The 17,122-nt window shown below is 54.0% G+C and overlaps 2 protein-coding genes across 2 annotated transcripts; both read right to left on the reverse strand.

Annotated features, from left to right (window-relative positions):
* Positions 1–211: 211 nt before the first annotated feature.
* Smim41 (small integral membrane protein 41) lies at positions 212–3,681 on the reverse strand. The gene is made up of 2 exons (XM_028874388.2): positions 2,899–3,681; positions 212–717 (listed from the first exon to the last, which is right to left on the reverse strand). The coding sequence occupies exon 1, from the start codon at positions 3,280–3,282 to the stop codon at positions 3,007–3,009; it is 276 nt and encodes a 91-aa protein (XP_028730221.1). The 5' UTR covers positions 3,283–3,681; the 3' UTR covers positions 212–717; positions 2,899–3,006.
* Positions 3,682–5,843: 2,162 nt separating this feature from the next.
* On the reverse strand, positions 5,844–13,714 carry Atg101 (autophagy related 101). Its single transcript, XM_028874521.2, has 3 exons — positions 13,594–13,714; positions 10,527–10,840; positions 5,844–6,517 (listed from the first exon to the last, which is right to left on the reverse strand). Exons 2-3 carry the CDS (start codon positions 10,776–10,778, stop codon positions 6,113–6,115), a joined length of 657 nt encoding a protein of 218 aa, XP_028730354.1. The 5' UTR covers positions 10,779–10,840; positions 13,594–13,714; the 3' UTR covers positions 5,844–6,112.
* Between the last annotated feature and the right edge of the window lie 3,408 nt (positions 13,715–17,122).

Here is a 17,122-nt window from a genome sequence, read left to right on the forward strand (position 1 = left end):
GAGAGGCTGAGGTAGGAGGATCACTGTGAGTTCAAGTCCATCCTAGACCACACAGCGAGTCTCAGGTCAGCTTGGACTATCGTAGTAAAACCCTATCTTAAAAAATAAATAAATAAATCATCTGCTAGAAGCGGACCACATGGAAGGGGAGTGAGGAAACAAACCAGGAATCCCGGGGGTCAAGGATGGAAACAGACCACACACCCAGAACTGCGTTGCTGGCCTGTTTAATAGCGAGCCCTGGACAGTGGTGGCGCATTGCTGGATGGCCGACGCTCTCCAGGCGGGAGGCACTAACCTATGGTTCTCAGCAACAACAGGTTACAACAGGTTGCTGGGCTGTAGGACACTACTGTCCAGCACCAGGCAGGACAGGAGCTGCACGTGTGTCCACGGGGGCCTGGTGTGCAGAGGACACACTAGCAGTTGGGGTGTGAAGCCGCCTTCAGGGCCCAGAGCACACAGCAGTCACCAAGCAGACGCACGTGTTCCTGGAGCATGGCTCTCCTGGACCCACCCCAGGTGTCAGGGAGCAGCTCAGAGGCAGTACTGAGCGCCAGGATCCCAGAGTGAGGGAGGTGTCACCACAGTCCAGGTATCTTCAGTCCGTCCTCCTCGGCAGCACAAACGAACAGGGTGGGGTGAGTGGCAGGGGCTCCCTGGTGCGACGGTATTGTAGAGGAAGAGCTCTCCGGGAGGAACAGCTGGCTCCAGCATCTGTAAGACATGGTGCCACCATCTTGACTGGAGGGAGCTCGGCAGTCACTGGAGGAGATCAGGCAGAGCCCTGTACACGATGAACGCGGACTGATAATGTAGGGCAAGATACCAGTCTATCTGTTGCCGCAGCCTGCGTGGCACAGGCTCAGGCTAGCAGAGTGCCCTGGGGGCCACGGTGCCGCCTCTCTGTCCCTCACGCCTGCCCCCAGCCTCCACCTCTTTCTACCCTGAAAGGAAGTGACTGCGGCAATCCCTCCCCCAGCCAGCCAGCCCAACAGCCTTGACCAGAGATCTGTAGCGAACTTCTGAACAGGCCGTACCCATTCCAAACACTGAGCCCAAGGGACATCAAAGGCAGGAAGTCGGATGAAGAGAGCCTTTGCCCACCCCTCTCCCAGCTCTGTCTCCGTCCTGGGTGTGAGCAGACAAGATGATGCTGGAGACACAGCCTTTCCTGCCATCCAACCGCGACGCATCCCTAACACCACAGGGACTTGGGCGGATGGCTTGGATCTTTCCCATCCATGTTTACTCCAGCGAGCCTCCGAGCCCCTCCCCCATCCCTCAGGTTCAAGGCCGGAAAGCTGGGCCCAGCTGCTAAGGAGCTGTCTCCTGGCATCTGAAGACTGTTCTAGGAGTAAAAGAGGATCCAACAAGGCCACTGAGGAAGTAGGGACAAGAGGGGCCAGGTCCTTGACTCAAGCTGAACGCTGCCTATGTGCCTTATGGTGGGAAGGGAGGCCATGTCTTCGACCAGCATCTCACAGATCTGTGGGGAAGCAGGAGGGAGAACAGGCCGGCCCGGGAGACCGGGAGACCGGGCATGGAACCTGGAGCCTGTGGTCCAGTTCCACCTCTGTCACTCTCCTGAGTAGGTCACACGTTTCTCTCTCTGAGCTTCCCCGTCTGTCAGTGAAGGGTCTGCAGGAATTTAGAGACCCTCCATTCCATGGAGGAGAGAGCAGGAAAGTGCATGGTGGAAGACAGGAGGCAGGCTCGGAGGAACCTGGTGCAAGAGAGGACACCCAGTGCTCAAGACCAGGAAAGTGAGTGCCAACAGTTCCCTGGGCCCTGCCCACTACCACACACACACACACACTGCCCTGCCCTGGACTGTCCTCTCTCCAAGGCAGTGGGGGAGGCATCTTTGACGTGAGAAATCCGCCGCTCTCAAGGCTGGTGTGGCATGGCTGTCCAGGACGGGTGCCAAACCCTTAGCCGCTAAGCAAGGATCACACATCGTCGGCTTCACAGCTGCTTAGCTGCACCTGCCCACACCCTCACCCCTCACCAGGCCATCTCCACAGGCACCCTGCACCACTGCCTTCTTGGCGGTCACTTGAAAGCAGGAGGACTGAGAGGCGCCCAGAAACAGAAGCCTCCAGAAGCCCCCACACACAGCTGAATGCCGATGAAGCACCCCCACCCCCCACCCCCGTTTCACGGCTCAGTCTGAGGCGGCCTTGGGCTGGGGTTGCTTGTCCTTTGGGTCACCCAGGCCCTTCTCTCCAGATGGGGCCTGTCCTCACAGAGATGGATCCAGGAGAGCCAGACACAGCTGGGAATCCTCAATCCCACATCTACTTCAGGCAGCTTCTGCTCCTTGCCATCACCACCCCCAACACAGCACACAAAGCTCCTGGCCCTGAGCTACCTCGAGCAGGGGTCAGGGGAGGGGGACTCGGCACAACTCTCTACCCGCAAGGTTACCCCAAACAACCAGGGGTACCTCGAGTGGGAGTGAAGACTCTTCCACCCCCCTCCTCCACCTCGGCCGGCCCCAGCCTGCCCACTCCCATGCCTGGACAAAGGCTTCACGCAGGAGAGAGCCGCAAGCTGAAAGCCGAGGTCTGGCTGTGTCGGCCTCCGGTACAAGGGCCCTGTGGAGCCCGGCACACTGCAAGGTGGACTGGGCGGATGTAGAGGCTCGGAAACACATAGGTACCAGAAACGGACTCCCGTTCGGAGGCCCCTCCAGCTCCCTCCTGTATCCACATGGGAGCACAAAGGCCGCCTGTGCCTAGAGGACAGCCAGGAAGGGAGGGACAGTCAGAGGCACAGGCAACTCCAGCCCCACCCTGGACTTGCAGCTGTCCCGCTTGGTGAGAGCAGCGGCCATCACTGTTGCCCACCCCACCCAGCCCCACCCCCACCCGCCCTGTGCCTCAAGGCTCTCACCTGCGCAGGAGACAAGAGCTTGTGGGATGGACCTTCCACTGTGCTCCACAGACATGGGCTCTGGAAGGCCCAGAAGGGGCTGACCCTCTCTCAAGAACAGCCTGACACCTAGGAGTCATCCCCTCCACAGGCACCGGGCTCGGCCTCGTGGGATGCACGCCTCTCCCGAGCCAGTGGTGCTATCAGGCCCTGGGCTCGGAGGAGGAGTCCACCACCCAGGAACAGGATCCCGCACAGCACCAGAATGGACAGTACACCCAGCACCACTGCCTGAACCATCCGCGGCCCCTCCGGCGGCGGCGGCGGCTGCAGTGGCAACCCGGACTGGTTACAGCAGCCCAGCCAGGCAGCCTTGGCCGCAGCCCCCACCTGTGAGCTGTTCATGCTCCCGCCAGCTGCCCAGATGTGCACACTGCCCTGGGAGCGGAGGCCCTGAGAGATGTATTCGAGGGGCGGGCCTCCCGGGGCTCCACCGCCCCGCTCTCCCCAACTCCGTGCAGAGTGAGTGCTCAGGCCCCTCCTAGGCAGGCTCCTCCAGGGTAGCCTAGAGGTCCTTCTCCGACAGGCTGGATTCTCAGGCCGAGCCTGTCTGTTCTCTCATCCCATGCCTGCAATTTGAAATTTCCAGGTAAACCCAGGAGCTGTCCCCAAGGCTTCCCTCCCTTGAAAAAGGCCAAGATTCAGCGTTCTCAGGGCTTTTCCGCTTTTGAGACTCTCAGACCCCCCTCCCAGGTGCTGACCACTGAGCTTTCTGTTACAAACTAAAAGTTCAACCCTTCTAGGCCCCAGGGACACGGTCAAATGGGCAGCCCAACGGATCCGGATGTGGAAACCCTTTCCCCTGGGACAGGCAAGCAGAACACAGGAGTCCTCCAGACACCAGGGCAGAGAGAATGGGTGGAGCATGGTACCCAGAGGACAAGACCTACCTCCACTTTCTCTCCTGTCCTACTTACCGAGAGAGCAAGGGGGGTATGTGGAAGGGCTCGGAGGGAGGAAGGGGTGGTGGTGGTGGTGATGTAATTAAAGTTTTAAAAATAATTAAAAAGAGCAGAGATCTAGCCCAATGTCCCCATCCCAGAATCATAATGCTCCAGAAGGCTAGGGACAATACTATCTTGGAAGACAGCCCCCTGCCAGGTAGATATCCATGATATGGCCAGGGTAGGGGAGTCCAGTACAATCTGGACGCAGAGCAGCCTGCCCAGGTCTCCTGGAAATCCTTTAGCGAATTTTAAATTCCCTTCTCCATTTTTTTTTTTTTTTTTTTTGGATGAATGCTGTCTGCATGTATGTCTGCAGGCCAGAAGAGGGCGCCAGATCCCATTACAGACGGTTGTGCGCCCCCTGCAGTTGCTGGGAATTGAACTCAGCACCTCTCGAAGAGCAGCCTGTGCTCTTACCAGCTGAGCCATTTCTCCAACCCCTTAAGTTCCCTTTTCAAAGACAGAGTCACTGTGGAGAGCCTTGGGGTACAGACCGGTTGGCAGAGCGCTTGCCGAGCCCAATGGAAGGTTTTGGGTTTTAAACCCCAGCAGGGTATAAAACAGGGCGGGGCAGCACCCACCTGCAAGCCCAGCTCTTGTACAAGGAACAGAAGAAATGCAAGGTCATATTGCATCACGAGTTCCAGGCCAGCTAGGACTACCTTTGTCTCAAAAAGAACTAGAGCTGGGCAGTGGTGGTACACACCTTTAATCCCAGCATTGAGAGGCAGAGGCAGGCAGTTCAAGGCCAGCCTGGTCTACAGAGCAAGTTCCGGGGCTACACAGAGAAACCTTGTCTCCAAAAACAAAACAAAGCAAAAGCTGAGTTATGACTTTAATCCCAGGCAGAGGCTGGAGGATCTGAGCCTGAGGCCAGGCTGAGCTTAAATATTTCCAGGACAGCCAGGAATGTAGAATGAGTCAGGAGGCTGGGCGGTGGTGGCACACGCCTTTAATCCCAGCACTCGGGAGGTGGATCTCTGTGAGTTCGAGGCCAGCCTGGTCTATAGAGCGAGTTCCAGGACAGGCAGGACTGTAAAATGAGTCAGGAAATGTTCAGCTATGTAGAGATCCTATCTCAAACATCCCCAAAGGTCACTTCCAGTCAACGCCTCAGAAGCAAACAGGGAACACCCCGAGTGCAGCATGCCAGGGAAGCTTGTGAATACACCTTCTCTAGCTCCAGCCCCCTCGGACATCCATCCTCCAGTGTCCTGAGACTGACTAAAATACCACAACCTGCCGGGAAAGTGCACACATGGCCTGGGAAAATCCTCACAGTTCTCTGGTCGTCCTAGCTCCCTCCCAGGACCAGGACTCACTCGGCCGTGCTTAGATCTCGCAGGGTGGAGCCAACAGCATTGCAGAATACAGAGTAAGTGAACAGGTGTAGCAGTGCAGATGAGAACCCTGTGTAAAAATGTGTCCCCAAGCACTGCCCGAACAGTGAGCCAGGCCAACCTGGGCAGCCTTAACCCCAAGACACGCCTTCCTTAGATAGCCCGGATTAAATAATTTTGTGTATACTCTATAAAGACAAAACCCCCCATTGCCCTCATTCCTGACAGCCATGGTCACATCGGGCTGGTCACATCTGGCTGGGTGACACCTTTGTATGTGTCTAACAGCACAAGCGCCACTGGTTTTTTTGGTTGTTGTTTGTTTGGTTTTGGTTTTTGGAGACAGGGTTTCTCTGTGTAGTTTTGGCCTGTCCTGAATCTTGTTCTGTAGTCCAGGCTGGCCTCGAACTCACAGAGATCCGCCTGACTCTGCCTCCCGAATGCCGGGACTAAAGGTGTGCCCACCGCCACCCGGCACTCCCCCCGGTTTTAACCTGTGTTTAACTGCATCAACCCACTCATCCCAGCTTGGAATAATGCCCCCAACAATCATGAGTCCTCATGAGAATGTCAGGAAGTGTTCACGTTTCAGGGCAGGACACAGGCCAAGACAGCTGAGCCAAACTCACATCTCAACTTTATTCGCCACCCTCACGGTAGTTCTACAGTGTAGGAAGAGAACCACCAGGGAGGTGTGGAAAGGCTGCATCCAGGACAGGACACTGCAAAGGTGACAGGGCCACCGAGGCTGGAAAACACACAACAAGGACGTCAAGAGCTTCTCTTCAAGTCTCACCAAGGACCTAGAGCAGGTTCCAGAGCCCAAAACGTCAGCACCACAGATTCCCAGGGCCATCAAGGAGTTAGCTGCCAAGGCGGCAGAGAGGCCTACAGGGCAAGGGTGTCTTTGATGAGCCTGCGCATGGTGGTGGTGACGGAGGTGCCCAGGGCATCGGTGATCTGAAAGGAGATCTTGTGGAGGTAAGGCTGCACGTCCCGCAGGCCCGTGTCAAACACGTTATCCACCTCGGACTGCGTGGGCATCTTGGGCAGGTACTCATGCCGGCTCATCACCTCCACGATGTTGATGATCTTCTCACAGAGCTTCTCCCCCACCTTCTCCCGGCAGATCTGCCGCTCCTGCTCTGTGGCCAGGGCGACCACGTGCACCTTGACCGTCCACACCTCCCAAGGGATACACTCGTCCGAAAAAGGCCAGCGTGACTTCTTCTTCTGGTAGAATTCCAAGGACATCTGGCCTAGCCCGTCACCACCGGAGTTTCGAAGTGCATCCTGGAGAAGACACAACAGGTGAGCAAGCCATGGCCGTGGAAGGTTCTTATCCTGTGCAGCCCGATTCCCACGCCGGGGGAGTCCATTCCCACTCCTACTCACCCTACCCACTAAGCGCTGCAGGGGTGAAGCCTATAGAAGGTAGAGGACTTATGTGAGGGACATAAAACTGCAAGCCTAAAACTGGTTCAGGCAAACTAACACCCTTCTCCTTGCCCAGCTCCAGCTTTAAGAAGTGGCCTGTATCAAACGTGAGCTGAGGTGCAGACGCACATGCACACGTGTGTACACACTCACACATAATGAATTACTGTTATAACCAGGGGCCATGTTGTGGGTTGACCAAGAACGGCCCCCACAGGCTATGTTTTGCATATCTGAATACTCGGTCCCTGGTTGGTAGAACTGTTGGGGTTTGAACTAAGGTTATGTGAGGATAAGAAGGGGTTTGTGACATGGATATGGGAACATCCAATGCTGTATTTCTCAAGAAGGGAACTTGGAATGCCAACAGATGTGAGAAAGAACATGGGAATGCCTTGTGGCCTTCCTCCGTTTCTAGAAAATAGGGCAAAAGCTGCTCCCATGACTCAGACATTTATATAACCCTGAAGATGCTGGTCTGAGGATCAGGCTTCTCTGCTGGACGGTAAACTCCGTAACTGTCATCAAGAGTCGTAATGATAAAAACGAGCCTTGGGATGCATTTGCACACTTGTGCTTAAGTGCCTGGGGACCCTGTTTTCCTGTTGCAGTTCTGCGTTCATTGACCTCTCACCAGAACTGTAGAAATAGATTACGGGGTGTGGCTCTGTTGGAAGTGTGTCACTGCGGGTGGACTTGGAGGGTTGTGTCTCAACCTGTGAGCTCTCAACTCCTGCTCCAGTACCATGCCTGCCTGCTGCCATGCTCTCCATCCCGATGGTCACAAACTGTAAACTGATAATGGTCTGAAACTGTAAACCCAAACACGTCACAGCGTCTTATCACAGAAGGAAAAAAGTAGGACAGAAGTTGGTACCAGGAGTGGGATAATGCTGGGACAGGTTTAACCACACTGTTTTGGACAACGTGGAAGACTCTGGGACTCTGACCTAGGGAAGTGATTGAATACCGGAAGCAGGGCTTATGGACTCTCCAGCAGAAGTGTGGAAGACAGTGGTGGGTGCTGAAAGCGATTCAGAGGGGAACAATGTTAGTAACTGGGCTAGAGGCCATGCCTGCGATATTTACCAAAGGAATGTGGCTGCCTTCTATCCTTGTCCTAAGAATCTACCTGAGGCTAAATTTAAAAGTAACAAACTAATTTGTTAGCAGAGGAGAGTTCAAGACAGCCCAATAGACAACTCCATCACACGGTTGTTAGTAACCACCCTTACACAGGTCTACAATGAAAACGAGTGAGTTGGTGCAAAAGAAAAAATGTGCAGTTTGAGGAGAAAACAGCACCAGGAAGTTTCATGTTGGAGCCTGACCTTGTACTGAAGGAGATGAGATTTTTAAAAGGCCTAACCCAAAATGGAATGAAGGGAGGGCCTCAGGGAGGACCCTGCCCAGCTAAGCTCCCAAGCTGTAAAAGGGAAAGGCTGGAGGGATTTCCTCTCCTAAAAAGTAACAAAACAAAGCTGCTATGAATGTGATTCGCGGAGGCCAAGGTTCTCCCCAAACTGGCAGTAATGCTCACGTGGTTCTGGCTTTAGGATACACAAGTAACGAGGTTGTGGAATCTTCCTCCACGGCTAAGGGGGGCCACTGAGGCCAAGTGTGTGGCAGAGGGGTCCCTGCATGGAGGCCCTGAAGGGCCACTGTGTGAAGCTGTGAAAGTGAAGCCTGGATTGCACTGGAGACCCCAAGAGGTCAGAGATGCCAGAGCCATGAGACACCCAAGAGACAGAAGTGTGCTGGTGTGCTGCAGTCATCAAAGCTGGAAGGGTGCAGCCATCTAAGCCCTCTGACGTCAGACATGGGGTTACAGGATTTGGAGTTTGCCCTGCTGACTTTTCGGTCTTGCTTTGGTCCAGTATTTCCTCACTGTGCTCCTATTCCTTCCTTTTGGAATAGTAATGTGTATTCTGTGCCATTATATGTTGGAAGTATGTGATCTGCTTCTTGGTTTTATAGGGAGTTATAGATAAGAGACTACCTTGAGTCTGATCCCCAGAGCCACGTAAAGATGTTGGGCACGGTGTGGATGCTTACACCTCCTCTGGCTCCCACAGGCACCCACACACGTGTGCACAGACACAGACACACGTGTGGCACATACTTACACAGACATACGCACAAACAAAATACCATCTCTTCTGGAAACTCTCCAATATCTCCTCCCCAGATAAACCCTACTTGCTTTTCTCCTTCCTGACAACCCAAACTCAGTCCCTTTTTAAAAAGCAGGCGGAACGGTAAAGCCTTAGGGACCGGGTTAGAAAAGAGGACGTCAAGGGATGGAGTCAGGAAAGCGAAGGACAAGAGATGCGGCAGTGGCATTTCCTCTCTCCCCAGCAGCACATGGAACCAAACATCCAACAGGTCTACCTACGCTGTCCCGTGGGCTCCTGCTCCAGGCTGGGCCCCTGAGCAACAGAAAGCTAAGATACCTCTGCAGAGAGCACAGTCACCCTCCAAAGACATTCAGACAACCCTGATTGGTAGCAACAAGCTAACAATTCTGTAATAGCACCAGACTCTAGGCAAACACCAGGCACGTGGTGAACATTAACTCCTTGTGGTACAGAAACCCACACGGCAGGTACCACTGTCACTCAAGCTCATTGTCTGTGGCATCAGGCTTGGCTTGTTGAGGGGGAGGGACAGCTCTAACCCTAGGTCTCACTCACTATGTGTCTCTGGCTGTCCTGGAACTCACTATGTAGACCAGGCTGGCCTCAAACTCTCAAGAGATCTGCCTGTCTCTGCCTAGGATAAAAGGCGTGGGCCACCATTGTGCAGATGGTTCCTTCTCTGTGCCTCTCAGTCACCAAGAGATCAGAGTGACGAAGACTTCACGTCTAAAAGGATGTCTGGGAAACCTCACAGCCTCACCTGCCTTACAAGGAAAGTGATGGAGTGAGCGCTGTAGCCTCGGAGAGCGTCCACCTGACTGTGCAAACCCTGCGTAAGTACACAGCCCGGGAACCGACAGGCTCCGGGAACGAAGGAATGAAGGGAGGAGAAAGGCAAGAAGAGGAAGGATTCCCTTCGATGCTCTAAACTAGACTTCTCCATGAAGACAAAGACAAAAATCACACCGTCACTGAGGAGGGGAGTGGGCACTTCGGGAGAAATAAGAGACAACATATCACAAATTGTCTCTCGTGCAAAACCTAGATTAAATACACACACACACACACACACACACACACACACACACACACGCATGTGTGATGCAAAAGCGACCATCGAGAGCAACGTACAATGACGTGCACGTATGAAGACGTCACGATGAAACCCACTGTTTTACACTATCTAAAAAAATATTAAAAATGGACAGTGCCATTTCACCACGGGAGTGGGGTGACCAACCTGGGCCGTCTGGTGTGTCCCTTACCCCTCTCTCCCCGCCAACACAAGTGTTCCCCAGCACAGGTCCCAAGGCCCGAGGGGCCTGCACATCTGGAGAGAAGTCACTCGGCCAAGCACTTCCCCCTCTTAGAGCTTCAGACCAGATGGGAAAGGCCCAAACTGTGTGAGGAAGGAACTGACGAGAGCTGTCACAGACGGCTGTGGAGCCAGGGTGGTCAGGACCACCTTCCAGGGGCCTAACTGTTTAAGCTGGGGAGAGGGGCTGAGGTAGCTCAGCTCGCCCTTCCTCCTGAGAAAGTAGGAGCACCCTCTCAGACACACAGAGCTCCCCTCCCCCAGAGGAGCTCTCAACACATCTGTTCTTTCAAGCCTTGCAGAACTGACTCCTGCTCTCTGGAGGGCAGGCTGGTCCACCGCACAGCCAGGGTGGAGGGGCACACACTCCAGGTCCACCTGCATCGGCTGGGCCACTCACTCACTCACCCACCTTGAACTCCCCAACAACCTTGCGCAAGGCGCGGTCCAGCTCCTCCGAGGAGACGCGCACGTACGTGAAGTCGATGAAGTCGCAGTCCACATCCTGGATGCCCACGGTGCCGATGGAGTAGGTGCCCTCCTTCTTGTAGTGGAACTTGCCGGTGCTGCGGTGCAGGAGGAGGGTGTGCAGCACGGCCAGCATGGCCTCCTCCACCTGGCGGCCCTCCACCGACACCTCCAGCACTTCCGACCTGCAGTTCATCCTGCCGCCAGCCCCGGAGCAGAGGCCGGAGACAGGAAGCTTCGCCCCACCGTGGGCGCCACCTGTAAGAGCGGGTCATGTCATCCGGAAGGCCCTGCCCACCTCCTGCTCCACTGGGCTCAGCCCCTGCCTCTACTGGCCCTTCTGCGTTCTGGCAGCACGTTTTGAGCAACCCACAGACCCTTGGGAACAGGAAGGGACAGAGCCTCAAGATGCCCAGTCCAACTACCAGGTGGGGCGAGACTTGACTCCATTTGTGGCATTCAATCCAAAAGTGCTGCCTCGGGCAGGCAGAGCCAGCGTGCTCTGCCCTCAGAAGCTGCATGTGCAGAGAGGCCGGAAGGAAAACGGCCCCACAGTGGCAAGAGCACAGAGAAAAAGCCAAGTCGATCTTCTGGGACCTTAATGGCCGGGTTAAAGCATCTGGACTCTGTCCCCAGGACGACAAAGTCACCGAACCTTTGTGTCAACACCAGATCCCTACATCAGAAAGTCAGCTCTGGCTGCAGGGCATATGACAGCTCTTTACTCCTTTGGGGTCACAAAACACTCTGACAAGTCACTGGAAAGCGGTAAAGGTTGGGCTTTAAAACCCAGATAATACACACACTCCAAATCTACACATCTCCAGAGCCATCTAGACCCCTGTGTAAAATGTATTCAATACAGAAAGGTTGGGCAGCAAGACCAGTTAAAAGGGGGGCTAGAAACGGGGCAGTGAGACATGGAGTGTGAGAACTCATGTCCCATAGTCCCGGCGTGAGTTCCAAAGGGCAGACTTTACTCTGCCTTTACATTTGAAGAGACAAGGCCTGGGCTGGGAGCAGTGGTGCACACCTCTAACCCAGCACTTAGGAGGCAGAGGCAGGTGGATCTCTGTGAGTTCAAGAGCAGCCTAGAGTACACAATGGATTCCAGGACAAAACAGAGAGACCCTGTCTTTAAAAGCACACCACACACACACACACACACACACACACACACACACACACACACACAAGGCCTGTTTCACAAACTGGCCTGTAACTCCTGGACCCCAATGGCCTTCCAGCCTCCACCTCCCGGGTAGGTGGAACCACAGGGTGAGGCTTGGCTCCTATGCCTTCCTGGGTGCAATGGTTTGGATCTGTCTGGTTGGTTGGTTTTGTTTTTTGTTTTTTTGTTTTTTTTTGAGACAGGTTTTCTCTTGTAGCCCAGGCTATCCTGGAACTCAGAGATCTGCCTGCCTCTGCCTCCCTCTCAATGTGGGGATTAAAAGCGTGACTCGTGCCTTGCTTGCTGACCTTGACCTTGATATCCTCCCTATGCTAATTCCTTCCCAGGTTTCACCCTCCTGAATGCTTAAGGGAAGTTCCTTGTCTGTGTATGCTGCATATTGGGCGTTAACAGCTTAAATGCAAGATTGAAAAACATCGCTATCGAATTTCTGCCCTCCGGGGTTCTCCCATTGTGCTGTAAGCCTGTATTTAAGACCTCTTCCCTCCTTCAATAAATGGCATTCGGCATTAAAAAAAAAAAAAGCCAAGTTACAACTCAGTAACCAGACTTCAAGGGAGAATTCATGCCAGCCAGCCAGACCTCTTCCAAGGATATAGAAAGCATTCAACATTGTGTAAAACCCTGTAACAATGCAGGATTTTTTCTTTTGTTTTTTTCTCTGTTGTAGAATATTATTTTAAGGTGTGTTACTTTTGTTTATGTTGCATTTGTTTAACTCTGTGAAGCTGTGATACTGTGTCTAAAACACCAATACACACACACACACACACACACACACACACACACACAGGCTTGGGAGAGTAAGTTCCAGAAAAAGTGCCAAAACTACACAGAGAAACACTGTCTCAAAAAATAATAACAATAAATACTTGGAAAAAATAACTTAGAACATAAACATACTGAGCCCACTGAGGGAATGTAAGCAGTTACATTTCTAAGTTTGGTATTCTGTTTGCCAGTGTCTTGGTGACTTCTCACCACCTCGCACACAGACCATCTCATCTTTATTGTCCTCTAGAGAGCAACAGTTAGACTGTAGGGCTCTACGCCTGGTGGTGTTTCGATTCACTGGCTTCGGTTTGCTATCTGCTCTGACAGTGTGTTTCAGCAGGGGTTTTTGGGTTTTTTGTTTTGTTTTTGTTTTTTGTTTTTTAGACAGGCCTTCCTCTAATCCAGGCTTGCCTCCAACTCCTGGCAACCTTCTGCCTCAACTTCCCAAGTGCTGTCTTTGTCTCCTGCTCTTAAATAGTAGTACGCTACTCTAGACGCAAGGCATCAGGCTGGCTCCCCCTCTCACCTGGCCGTCAGCTCGGGCATACCTGTGCCATCGGGTGTTTTCCTCTCTCCCACTCGACACTTCCCACAGGAACGGGACTACATCCCATTCATCACTACAAACTGGCTCCTCTTAACCGCTCGATGCATCCCGACCCAGAATTCCAGGCTCTTCCAAGAGTTTCGTTTCTCCTGGGCCAAGGATGCCACGGCTCTCTTACTTGTTGTCATTATCTTCTTTAACTCCACCCTGCAATTCCCCACCTAGAGATTCCCGGCTCTGGGCCAGCCCCTTCTTCCATTTCTCCCTCGGACCAGCAACGCCCCTCCTTTTCAGCATTATTCCAGGACCCACCCCACCCTCCCAGCCCCGGCCAGTTTACACGGGGGGCTACCTTTCCCTCTGGTCCCCCTAAAGATCAGGCTGACCCGGGACACACCAACCCCCCCTCCCTGCGTGTAGAGACCGGAGCAGGAGTCGCTCAGCCTCGGGTTCGAGGACGGGCTAGAAGCAAAAGCAGGCGTCTGCGTGGACCCGTACCGAGAATCCGGACCGGACGTCAGGGTCGCTGCCCGCGAACTCGCGCCGTCCCGGGGCAGCAGCGCAGACGACGACGACGACGACGAGGACGGGGCTCGGACACCTGTCCGGAGCAGGACGCCAGCTCGGGTCCCTCCTGGCCGGCGCCCCCTGCGCTCCCCAGAGCGGCGCGCACACCGGAAGTCCTGCGCTCCCGGAGGGCGGGGCCGGAAGGAACCACCCGCGCCCACGGTGGGTGCCGGCCGGGCTCGGCGCGCCCCGAGCCCCTACGCGCGCGCTGCGGCGGCGGCGTCGCGAGGCTCTCACGAGCCACCGGCGCGCTCGTGGTGCTCGGTGACTTAAGTGCGCGTGTTTCCCTCGCTTGTCCTTCGGGCCCTGGGACGCGGTGAGAGACAACCACGCCCCCCTTTGGACGAGGCCATTCACTCGGACCAGCGAGGATGTTGTTTGGGCCGGGACAACTCACTTCCGCCATCGAGACGGGAGGGGAAGAAGGGACGGGTGGCTCTGCGCTGCCTCTGGTGGCCGGGCTGAGCCACCGGCGGAGAGGCGGGGTCCCCGCGACCGAGGCGGGGAGCCCGGGGTCCAGGCCCCCACCTCCCAGGGGTTCCCTGGAGCCGAGCGCACGCGGTGAGCTGCGCGACGCCCAGTGGGGACCCGCACTGGTGCTGGCCCCCAAGTGCGCGACAGCCAGGCTCACTGAGCTTCTAAGCTTCTAAGCCACAGGAAGATTTCGGAAAAGGAGCTCAAGTTCCCAGAGGTGTCTTCATACAGAAGCAACGCCCGGTGTTCTGCCATGACCCAGCAGGTCTTCCCTTTAACGATGACGCGGTTGCTTCTCTGACACCACCCATCCTTTCCGAGTTCCCTTAGAAACGGGGAGCTTCTGTGAGGGGTCACACGAGAGAGACCTTGGTGATCCATAAGGTGTTCTATGAATACAGATTAAGTGTTCCCGCTGTGCAATTTCTCGGGGCGTGTTTAGTTGTCTTTGTGGTTGGCAAGCCAGAGCCCCTCAGGGTTTGGTCAGTTGCTGGGTGCGCCTAGAGCGCGTGCCTGTCCCCCAACTTCCAACAGAGGGCACTCCTGAGTTGTTTAAACGTGAGGCTGAAGATGATTGGTTTCCAAACACATTTCATCTCCCAAAGCAGTGACTTTTGTATCTAGCACTCCTACAAGGTGGATAGGAAGTTAAGTCACTTACTTAGATCACTCAGTAAATAGCAGACCCTGAAGTTCAAACCCGTGCATTTTACCAACACGGAAGCTCACCTGTCTGCCTTCCGCAGAACCCTCCACCCACACCGCCGCTTGCTAATACATTTCACCAACCAGGGAGGAATGTGTCACATGTACAGCACCTACTGTCTAGCGGGGAACTGCCTTGATTTACAGTATCTTTGCCAGCTTAACTCCATCTCAGTGTTAAGCCACAGGACATGGATGAATTTGGAGTCTAAAATGCATAAAGGATTACTCTATTTATTGATCGACCAGGAGGAATGCGGTAAGGCTCCTGGGGATTAGAACTAGGTGTGTGTGTGTGTGTGTGTGTGTGTGTGTGTGTGTGTGTGTGTGTGTGTTGGAAGTTGAACACAGGGCCTTGTACATCTCTCTACCACTAAGCCACAACCCTGTCCTGCACTCTGTCTCAAGCTTTTTGCCGGCACCCTCCTGAGGACACCATTCAGCCTTGGTAACCATCACGCCAGCACTTCAGAGGCACTGCAGTGTGCGGGCTTACCTACAACTGTGCCTTTCAATCGAGATAAGACTCTGCTCACCAGCCCCAGTTTACAGATAACGAAACCAGGGCTCAGTGGCGTGCAGTGGTTTGCTGCAATGGTTAATTGTATGTGTCAACTTCAACCTGACTGGAACACATCCAGACCCTTGTCAGATAGGCAGTGAAGGTATCTGCTGGGAGTAACACTTGAAAGAGGTAGACTAAATGAAGTAGATGGTCCTCCCTAGTGCGGTGGACATCATCAGGTCAGGTGTGGGTCTGATAGAACACAAAGCCTCGCTCTCCTGCAGGAAGCATTCTTTACTGCTTTAGGGCTGGGACATCAGCCCTTCCTTGAGCCTCAGAGTCTCCAGACTGCAGCACTCAGACTCAAACTAAGCCGCCTGCCATCACTGGGCCCTCTCTGTAATGTAAACTGTTCCCTGTAATAGACATCCATCCCTCACATCCGTCACCTCTCTCCCCGTGTGTGTGTGGCTGTGTCCTTGTGTCTTATGAGTTCTGTGTCCCTGCAAACTTTAAGACACTTGCCAGGGCCCACAGCTGCTCTTTCCTCTTTCAACCGATGGTTTTGCTCACTTTGTTGCTGTTGTTACTCTGTTTTTTTTATTGTTGCTGTTGCATTCATGATTTTGAGAGAGCCTCTTCCCAAGGCTGGTTTGATTCTGCGCGCACACACACACACACACACACACACACACACACACACACACACACACAGAGTACTGAAATAACAGGCCTGTCCTCTTCTTCTTCTCCTCCTCCCTTCTTCCTCCCCTCCTCCTCCTCCTCCTCCTCCTCCTCCTCCTCCTTCTTAAGACAGGGTTTCTCTGTGTAGCTCTGGCTGTCCTGGATCTCACTCCATAAAACACGCTAGCCTCAAACTCACAGAGATCCTCCTGCCTCTGCCTCCCGAGTGCTGGGATTAAAGGCATGTGCCACCACCTCCCAGCGTGTGCCTGTCTTCTTTACATCACTCTTCTCCCTGTCCCGGAGATCCTCCCTGTTGAGCCTTTACTGCCTGTCATTCACGCTGAGTCAATGACATTTCTCTGGTTTCACAAGCTGGCCAAGCCTCGCCTCCTCAGACCTTCCTGACTTCTTCCAGGGGACCCAGACCTTGAGTCCCAGCGTTGTCTGAATATTCCAGTCTTAGCCAAAAAGAATGGTTGTGTGTGGCATGAGTTCTCCGATCCTACGCCTTGACCCTGTGATTAAGACACAACTGTTTGGTCAGGCCTGGCGGCCCGTGACTGTGATCCCGGCCATCAAAGCCAACCTGGGATATAGAGTGAGTTCAGGAACAGACTGGGCAACTAGAGAGGCTTGTCTCAAAACCAGTGGTATAATAAAGGCTGGAGAGATGGCTCTGTGGTTAAGAACACTTGCTGCTCTTTCAGAGGACCTGGGTTCAATTCCCAGCACCCACATGGAAGTTCAGGTCCAGGGATCCAGTGCTCTCTCTCTTCCGGCCTCCCAGGGCACTAGGTACCAGGCATGCACATGGTGCACATACATACACGCAGGCAAAAACAATTATATACAGAAAATAAAAAACAAATAAATATTTAAAGGTATAAAAAAGAGTTCTGGAAATATAGCTCGGTGGTAGAGCATTTGCCCAGCATCAGACCCATGTAATACCATACAGAACAAACTGACCATTCTAACTCTATGGGAGTTCCAAGGCTTAGGACAAAGATGAGCCAGGAGACACAAGCCTGGCCAAGACGCCTCAAGAAGTGGTGTGAGGGCTGGAGAGATGGCTCAGTGGTTACAAGC

This window comes from Peromyscus leucopus, chromosome 20, assembly GCF_004664715.2.
Source record: "Peromyscus leucopus breed LL Stock chromosome 20, UCI_PerLeu_2.1, whole genome shotgun sequence".
Lineage (NCBI taxonomy): Eukaryota > Metazoa > Chordata > Mammalia > Rodentia > Cricetidae > Peromyscus > Peromyscus leucopus.

Excerpts from the sequence above, each read along its gene's own strand:
- Smim41 (XM_028874388.2), bottom strand. The coding sequence starts at position 3,282 with ATGAACAGCTCACAGGTGGGGGCTGCGGCCAAGGCTGCCTGGCTGGGC.
- Atg101 (XM_028874521.2), bottom strand. The coding sequence starts at position 10,778 with ATGAACTGCAGGTCGGAAGTGCTGGAGGTGTCGGTGGAGGGCCGCCAG. Across the intron at positions 6,518-10,526 it reads AGGTTGTTGGGGAGTTCAAG|GATGCACTTCGAAACTCCGG; the intron begins GTGGGTGAGTGA and ends TGTCTTCTCCAG.